Source organism: Sinocyclocheilus rhinocerous, unplaced genomic scaffold (genome assembly GCF_001515625.1).
Source record: "Sinocyclocheilus rhinocerous isolate Xijiao unplaced genomic scaffold, SAMN03320098_v1.1 scaffold331, whole genome shotgun sequence".
NCBI lineage: Eukaryota > Metazoa > Chordata > Actinopteri > Cypriniformes > Cyprinidae > Sinocyclocheilus > Sinocyclocheilus rhinocerous.
The window spans coordinates 162,511-172,385 of NW_015656164.1; the positions used below are offsets into that span (position 1 = coordinate 162,511).

Below are 9,875 nucleotides of genomic sequence, written 5' to 3' on the forward strand. Positions count from 1 at the left end.
GGATGGATGGATGGATGGAAAAAATAGAATGTCGTTGGAATGGATGGGTGGATGGAAGGAAGGAAGGAAGGAAGGAAGGAAGGATGGATGGAAGAAAGGAAGGAAGGAAAGAAGGATGGATGGATGGATGGGCAGATGGCCAGACAGAAAGGTGGAAAAATGGATGGATTGACAAATACATGTAAAAATAAATAGTCTGTGGGACTGATGGATGGACAGATAGATAGGTCTATGAATTTATAGATTTATGTTTATGAATTAGTCTAAGCAAATGAAGGGCTATAGTGGTCTTACCGGTGCCAACGATGCGCGGATCAGCGAAGTGTTTGGCGAGAATGGCCGCAAGCTGAGCGAGTGTGTCCTCGTAACCTGAGAGACAAACATCACACGACACAAACAACTGCTCAAGATCAAAGTTCACATACACTAGCAGCTCTTGTGACCAGTAATAACTGAGAGACCTGGAAGCTCCTCCATGCAGTTGGAGGGGCTGAAGTAGTTTTTGAGGGCGCTGTAGCTGTTCATGGCGACGTTGAGGTAGAATTCGGGCATGAATGTGAACAGGGAGCCTGTGCTGTCCGCATGCTCGATGGTGCGGATACACACCTGCAGGAGCCAGTACACATCCAGCATCTTCTCCTGCATTCAAAGACATAATTTCAATAAACCAGGACATACACATGCTTCCATCTGAACTTTTGCTGAGAATGTAGAAATCGCAGGCAACGCCTTGAAATGCACTTCGGATTTTAGTTTTATACTATTAAAATTCCACCCCTCTGAATCTTGCTTCTGTCTATTTAGGGACTTTTATTTACAAATGACTTCTGCTATGACTGGCTAACCTCTTTGCCTGTAAAGCATGTCTATTATAAGCTGCTGAATACCAAATAGTCATTAACCATTTCTGAAAAATTGTCAATTATTATCATTTATATTATATACAGATTTCCCCCCCATAAATAAATAAATAAATGACCACTTTAAAGCTGCTGATTATTATTATTATTATTATTATTATTATTATTTATGCATTTTTGAAAATTTGTAAAAAATTAATTGCTATTGTTTTAATTATTGTTTTATATTCTGCAATTATTGCATCTTAGTGAAGAAAATAAATAAATAAATATCATATAATACTTTTATTATTTTACATTTCTGCATTTTTTTGCAGCTTAGCAAATAAATAAATAATGAATAATAAATAATGGCTAATCATTATTATTTTATATTTCTGCCAAAAGCAATGTGTTCAGCCTAATCAATCCATAAATAAACAAATAAATATGAATACAAATATTTATAAATACATATTAATTTATATTTCTAAATACATTTAACACTGATTAATTGCTATTGTTTTAATTATTGTTGTATATGTCTGCAATTTGTGCAGCTTAGAAAGTAAATAAATAAATAAATATGACCCTTTTAAAATTGATTCATTTAATATATTGTTTTATATTTCTGTAAATTTTGCAGCTTAATAAATAATAAATAAATAAACAAACAAACATTACCTCTTTAGAAAATACTAATAATAAATTATCAAATTACCAATCAATAAACAAATATGTATAAAAATATTTAGAAATAAATAGTATCTTTATCTTTATATTTCTTTATAGTTCTACAAATTCTGCAGCTTATTACTAAATAAATAAATAAATATTGTTTTATATTTCTGCAATTTTTGCTGCTTAGTAAATACAATAAATAAATATCATATTACCCTTTTAAAATTGAATAATTTTATTGATTTATATATATGCAATTTTTGCAGCTTAATGATTGAACAAATGGTTATCATACAACCCCCATTTAAGTTGCAGAGAGTTCTGTGATGAATGCATTGCCATTTACTGCAAGTTTACATACTACTTCCTGTTCCTAAATTCCCTTTTGAAAAGCCATTTCAAGGCTGAATTTAAATGTCTGGAGTTTATGGGGCACATCGTAAATGCAAAGCCCTAAAAGTCTACAGACCACCACACATTGGGCTCATCGTAAAATTATATCCCTTGCTGCAGATACAAAAATGACACTGCTTGAAATTAGTGAGACAGTTGGTTCACCCTATGTTTTTGGCCAGCGTCTTCAACAGTACCTTGGAGTAGATGGTGGCATTGATCCAGGCCAGCCTACGACTCAGGTGGTTCAGCTTTTCAGCAAACACTTTTTGGGTCTTCTGCAACTCTTCTAAAATATCCGGTCTCTGACAAAAAAAAAAAATCATATGAATACTAATTAAATACAGAGCTTAACTGTGTTCTTAATTAAGACTTTATGAATATAAATGCAACTTAACACTTCAATACAGTGATCTTACTCTGCTCGGGCATCGGGCGATCTTCTCGTCTGTGTCTTTTAGGGCGACGGCGTACTCGTGAACATCATCTGATACAACCACCATCTGAAGAAAACGTGCAAACAGAAATATAAAGACAGCATCAGACTCTGTTTCACTGAGAGCATGTACAAAAATTGCCCTTGTTCTCGAGCGGCAACATAATCGCTAGCCATTCTGCTGGAGTTCAAAATAGCCACCAATTTTGGAAGTAAGGGAAAATTATCACCACAGTAACCTTGTCCTGTGAGCAGAGACATGGTTTCAGTACTGAAGAGAGCACAAGCCCTCCTGATACAGCCGAACAGGTTGCTTTACCACCAGAAACATATACAATTATGTTATAATGAATGATTTGCCCCATTTCAGTTTTAATCATTATTGTAGTGGAAATAATCTCTAATACTCAAGGGGGCAATAGAGTTCCGTTCAAATGTTCACTTCGAATGTTTAATGTCTCACTTTTTAAACAAGATTTTCTTCAAAACTTATGTAGCTGACAACAGTTTACATAAAACAGAAAATGCTCATTAGCGCCCCTTGTGGCAATCGCGAGAATGCACATAGCTGTATTGGATTATGAACTGCATCTTTTTTTTTCTGAAACTGAGCTTTTGTAGCTAGAATCGTGTGCGTTTATGTTTCTTTCAGTGCTATTTTCGAAATATTTGTATACTATTGTAGTATTTATTAATGTTTTGAATTCGCTTTTATATTTTAAATGTTTATTTTAATGTTAGCAATTTTAGTAACATTAGTATTAGAGATTCCTATTTCTGCAAGCAAGCAAGCAAATAAATAAATACATAAATATCACATCTTTAAAACAGATTAATCTTTGATTTATCGCAAGAATGCACATAGCTGTATTGGATTATGAACTGCGTCTTTTTTTATGAAATTGAACTTGTGTAGCTAGAAGCATGTGCGTTTATTTTTCTTTCAGCGCTATTTTAGAAATATTTATATATTATTGTAGTATTTATTATCGTTTTGAAATTTTTACTTTAATGTTACTAATTTTATGTTTGTCATTTGTATTAGTTTTTTTATTTTTCTATTTAGCTTTCATTCGATTTTTTTAAGTTTTAGTTTTAGCAACATAAGTAGTTCAACTTCATTAAAATAATTATTTTTATTTGATTGTCTAGGTTGCATTTCTTTCCAGTTTTTCATTAAATTTTTAGATTTCCGTTTAATATTTATATTTTCCTGTTATTTCAGCTTTGTTTTTAATAGTTGCAGTAAGTTATTTTTTTATTCTTTGTTCATGTAGTCACACTGTGCCAGGTTTTTAACTATAAGCATGAAGTCTGGTCCATTTTGCAGCTTATTCTAGTCAAGAAATGGCCAGTTTGACAATAAAATGTCGTATGACTGATATGAAAATCAAATAATCACAGACAATCTTAAGTCATTGTGCTTAAATATCCCATTTACTGGATAACATCAGCCTCAGTCTCAATTCTTCAATAAATTCTTGACTAAAGATGTAATACCACAAACGTTGTCAAATCCAGCATCTAGATCTAAACCTGATTTTGTTGTTTAGACAACTGATAGAAGTCAGTATGTGCTAAACAATAGCACTCCTTGTGGCAATGCTGAGAATGCAACTTGCATTTGTGTTATGAATTGAGCTTGAAGATTTTAAGTTCACAAAATTGTAGAATATGTTTCGCACTTTGGATGAAGAAAATAAATCAGTATGCAGCTCATTTTCATTTGAGAAACCGCTTTAGGCTGTTCCCAAAATACGAGTATTGGATTATATTGCGATTATGGTCATGCAGTTCTCTCAAACTCGGAGGAAATTTAAAAAAGTACATTACAGCTTGATGAAATGACGAGGTGTGGTGGTGACACTTCACGCTGTGGCTGAATTCTTCTGCATATCAATAATAAAGACAAGTCTCCTGACGCCACTGTGCCAAGCCAATTAAGTCAAATCAGATGGTTTTGCTTGACGGACTACAGTGTAATGTATTTCTCATCAGGATCCAACAGCGCTGGAGAGAAATCACAGCGTGAACTGAGCCACTTTCAATTCGCTTCCAAAGCCACGGTTCGTCATCGAAGGATCACATCAATATCAACAATTGCTTCCTCTTACCATGCCATCCATTTCAATTTTAATTAAATTTGACTTGTAGAGGACTTTTCACAACTGGATATTGTTCTAAAAGAGAAACAAAGAAAAGTGTCTCACAAACCCCACTGGTGCAGTGATTCGCATCAGCAGTGGCATTGAGAAACCTTGGGATTAAGTGCTTCTAAAAACTGAAGTGCAAAGCAATGCAGATTTTTTTCTTCTTCTTGCTGCTGCAGCCTAGCAGTTAAAGATTTTGGCTGGTGACTAACAGGTTGCAGGTTCAAATCCCACAAGGGGTGAGAATGATGCTTAACCTGAGGTTACTCCTGGGACACTGACCATGCAAATCGCTTTGGATGGAAAAGATTTGCTAAATGACTAATTAACAGGGTCAAGAATGAACACTCGGACAAGGGCCAGATGAGAAAAAATCTTAGTTTTGACAAAGAAATAAATTGGTGTTACTCACCAGTTGACTGGTAGCATTTTTAGGAACTGAAACATTATGTATTATTAAATCGTAAAATAACAGTCAGACCCTCACTGTTGTGTGTGAGATTAAAATTATGTGAATTAAAGCATATATTAAAAATGCAACCATCTGTCAACCAATGCAACAATGTGTTACAATTCACTCATGTGTGGAAATTAATTACCTAGGAGTAATTTTATTTCTCCAGAACTGCATGTGACAATATATAGGTATAATATACAGTACTATGCATTAAATAGAAATTGATCATGTTTTTTCATGCTTTGCTTTGTTTTTTTTTATGTCTAGTTCTATTTTTATTATTTGTTTTGTTTTGTTTTTTTATGCTTTGTTCTATTTCATTTTGGGGTTTTTTCATCCATTATTTTTTGTTTGTTTGTTTTTGTTTGTTTGTTTTGTTGTTGTTGTTTTGTTTGTTTTTGGTTTGTTCTGTTTTTTATGCTTTGTTCTGTTTATGTCTCATTCTTTTTTATTCTTTGTTTTGTTATTTATTTATTTATTTATGTATTGCTTTTTATGCTTTGGTTTGGTTTTCATTAATTGTATTTGCTCTGTTCCATTTAGTTTGTTTGTTTGTTTGTTTTGTTTTGTGTGTGGGTGTTTTTTGCTCTTTTTAACGACTCATTATTTTGAAATCTTCATGTTTAATTATCAAACGTATTTGAATGTTTAGCTATCAAAGGTGTTTGATAACTAAAATACTTAGTTAAGCATAATCATGATTTTCTAAGTTCTTTAATTTTATTTTGGTTGTGTGTGTGTGTGTGTGTGTGTGTGTCTTTTGATTTTTTTTTTTTTTAATGACTGATTATTTTGAAATGTTTAAAGGGGTCATATGATGCGATTTCAAGTTTTCCTTTCTCTTTGGAGTGTTACAAGCTGATTGTGCATAGATAAGATCCCTTTTATGACTGAAAAATTCACCCACCATCTCCAGGAATTAGACTGTTACATTGAGCTGGAATGCTACTGTTTTCCTTTCTCAATGACACTGTTATCCTTTCCTCTAATAGATTATTTTCATCATGCGGGATGTTGTAATACCATTAATATAGAGCCAAGACGATGCACCGTTTCCATAGTTACGTAACACTTTTCTTTTGATGAATGACAGCTTGTTTGATAAATTACTCACAGCTCACAATCTGACAGTCAGTTCTCAGCCATTTCAATAATGCATTTGATTGGTTCTTCACAATCATTTTCTAAAACAAAAGTGCCAGCAGGATTAATTAAAACCTTATGAATAAAACAAAGGACTCCAGATGACGATGTTTAAGGAAAAGTTCACCTAAAAATGAAAAACCGTGTCATCATTTACAGTACTCTCAGTGGAGAGATTGAGACATACAATAAAATGAGATGTCAAGCTCCAAAAAAATGATTTAAAAAGCACCATAAATGCAGCCAGTGCATATGACTTATGCACTATTTTTCCAAGTCTTCAGAAGTTATACTATAGGTTTATGTGAAAAAAATACAATATTTTAGTCATTTTTCACAGGAAATCTTTCCTCTACAATAACACTCGAATCCCACTGTGTATAATTCATGGCTGCTTTTGAATGGCCATCAATGGAGAAAGATGTTCTTCTGGACCAGCCAAAACTTGATCAGAACAAGAGGAGATGATGACAGGACTTTCGTTTTTGGATGAACTAAACTGCAACAGAAAGCAAAAAAAAGGCTAGATATGCATAGGAATTCAGCAATGAGAGGCAGAGAAAAAGCAAGAATCTCTTTATTACAGAGAGCAATCACTCTCCGTGATTGAAATCCCTTTTCTTCAAGTGTAAGGACACACACGGGGAGACAAAGGTTGATGTGCTGCAGAACTCTGCCGAGCGAAGCACTCTACAAAGAGCATAAATTATATAGACTTCACAACCATTGAGTGAGGCGCAGTTTTTCTGTTTGACTCCTTTCTCCTCGCTGTTGTGAGAGTGAAACATTAAAACGGCTGCTGGCAGGACAGAGTCTGTGTTTTACCCAGCAGTGACTCACTGTTGAAAGCAACGACACGTCGACAAACAGCGTTTATCAGTGGAGTGGGTCGGTCGAGATGAGCTGGCACACGAGACCCTCTCTAAATCAAAGAGGAGCTTTTTTAGCAAAATCCATGCAAGTGAACTTGAAGGAGCTCAAGAGCAAAATGAAGGATGAGGATTTTTTTGTCGCTTACAAATAAATATCCAATTGATTTAACTTTCAAATCAAAAGGGAAAAAAGTCCTTACTTATATATATATATATATATATATATACACAGGGTTTGAAATTAACACCCGCCAACCCGCCAAATGCGGGTAAAAATCAGCTGTGGCGGGGAACACTGTCAAATCACCAGCCAGTTTGGCGGGTTACTTTTCATAAATTATGTTTATTAATTATTTTCTTGAGGAAGTTCATGTAAGCCAAATCTGCGCAGATTTAGTGTAAATACTGAACTCGAGACTCATTATTTTATACTTGACTTTATTATAATATATACATTAAATTATTTAAATTTGCAATTATTTAATTTACATATTAAATTGGGTACGGCTAACAAAATACAATATAACATTGTATACTAAAATAAAATAAAGATAATACTGTAAAAGTACATTTTACTGAAATTTTTGCCAGAAAACAACACTTCAAAACGCTTGAAAATGTTATATTCTTATATATTGCATAAACAAATACAATACACACAAACACACACACACACATATATATGTATATAAGTACAAAAGTAGTGGAAACGTTATCATTAAAAATGAGTATTTATTTTATTACGTATTATTATTATTATTTTTTTTTTTTCATTTTATTTATTTGTTTATTTATTTTTTGCCAAAACACAATTTATAGGTGTAATATTCATGACATTAAATAAATGTGTTTGATGTTTTGTTTTGAACAACAAGTTATTTTAAAATATTTGTCAGATAACTACTATACACTGATTATTTTTGCTTTTATATCTGCTATTTGCACATCGTGCAATTAATTAATTGATTATTATTAATAATAATAATGCAATAATAATAATAATGCTGTGGATCTAATAATAAATTAAATTCAAGTATTGGTCTATTTCTGGCATTAAGCCAGAGTTAGATTTTAAAAATTCTAAAATAATGTAATAATCTTATATATTGCATTAATAAATACCTTTTTTTTTTTTATTATGAGGTGAAACATAACCTAAACATTTTTAGATTTTTTTTTTTGCCCAATCTTTTTTCTTTGCCCAAGTGAGTTTCGCCCAATTAGGACAGATGTATTGCATTATGAAGTGCACTATATAATGAAGCAATTTCTCAGCCCTAGACCTCAAATACAGGTTTTCATCTTCAGACGCGACTGATGTGTGACGCTCTCAAACTCTTTCGAATGTCATGAAGCCAGAGCATTGGTCAGACCCCAGGCCCGTGTCCCGCAGGTCTCTCAGAGCCGTACCTTGCCGAGCTGCTGATGAACGCTCAGATTGTACATCATCACAACCCCGTCCAGAATCTCCAGCAGCGACTTCTCTGTGATTGGCTGGTCAGGCTCTTCAAACGGTCGCCCCAGCAACAGCCCATCGTTACCATGGCTTCCCTCAACTGGAGACGGCAGAGGGGGAGAAAGAAAAGAGGTTAAATCCGCGTCATATTCCCCTTGAGTTCAGTTTTTTCTTTTTTGAGACGCTCATTTCTAAGCTAATTGGTTTCCATGTGAATTCCCGTGAAGCTGTGGATTGAGATTGACATGTACTGAAAACATGCTTTTTGAATCAGTATTTAAGTCATGTTGTCCTGTAAAAAAATATCAAAACATCCTTAAAACAACATATATCTGCTTAAGATATTAAGATATATTACTGGAGATATTTATTTATATTATCTGAATATATCTTGAATTAAATAAAATCGCACATACATTGCTTTGAAAACAAATCGTATAAAATTTACATAAGTAAAACTATTGTTTGCATGAAATATATCTTTAGACTTAATATATCTTTAAGTTGTTTATTTACATCATTTATAGCACAAAAATTCAGTCAATTTTGAACAAGAAAAAAAAAATGATTTGCCAATAGCATAAGAAACAAACTTGATTCTAGAAGACGTTCTCTAAAAGACTTCATATCTTGAATTTTGTTTCAAATAAATTGAGAATTAATAAACCGAGAAGCGAAACATTATTTTATATTATATCTATAATATTGCTTTCATATGATATGCATTTTCTCCCTTGTTTAAAAGGGAAAAAAAATCCCAATTTTGTTAATTTTATTCTTAAATAAAATGTACTAACTGGATGAGAAGAAGACGCGCTCTCTGAAAAGACTCAATATCTACATTTTGCTTCCAACTAATTTATTAAGGTTTGTTTTCAGATAATATGTATATTTAGATATTTTACTGGGAACAAACGGGGGGTAAAGATATTAAGAATAACAAAATTACTTTGTTCTCCAAGTGTTGGGCTTCTGCAAAAAATAAATATATACTTGTCATAGCACTTACATATTACTGCTCTTTTGTCGGTTTTGATTGCTTCTATTGTCGCTTTGGATAAAAGTGTCTGCTAAATGACTAAATGTAAATGTAAAAGGTAAACATATAAATAATAATACACTTTGAAACCTTGAGACCTTGAAAGGGTCTTAAGAACTCAATTTTGCTTCAAGTAAATTAATTAAAATTTGTTTTCATAAAAAACAACAATATTTAGCAAAAAAATTAAAAATACTTAATTATTAAAAATTTTTTCAGAGAAAATGGATATTTAGATATTTTCACTGGGAAACTAGACAAAAAAAATATATATATTTTTCAGGTGTTGGGAAACTGCTAAATAAATAAATAAATAAGCAATCAATAAATAACAAACCATTAAAGGGTTACACCACCCCAAAATGAAAATGTTGTCATTAATCACTTACCCCCATATCGTTCCAAACCC

At 32.6% G+C, this 9,875-nt stretch overlaps 1 protein-coding gene across 1 annotated transcript in view; it reads right to left on the bottom strand.

Moving 5' to 3' along the window:
- Nucleotides 1-9,875, bottom strand: part of LOC107719710 (E3 ubiquitin-protein ligase RNF123-like) — a 146,096-nt gene that overhangs the window by 113,933 nt on the left and 22,288 nt on the right. Inside the window, exons 24-28 of the mRNA XM_016527196.1 lie at nucleotides 8,382-8,527; nucleotides 2,333-2,416; nucleotides 2,111-2,218; nucleotides 462-639; nucleotides 295-369 (exon numbers count right to left, since the gene is read on the bottom strand). Coding sequence (XP_016382682.1) covers nucleotides 295-369; nucleotides 462-639; nucleotides 2,111-2,218; nucleotides 2,333-2,416; nucleotides 8,382-8,527 — 591 coding nt within the window. The remainder of the gene's footprint in view (nucleotides 1-294; nucleotides 370-461; nucleotides 640-2,110; nucleotides 2,219-2,332; nucleotides 2,417-8,381; nucleotides 8,528-9,875) is intronic.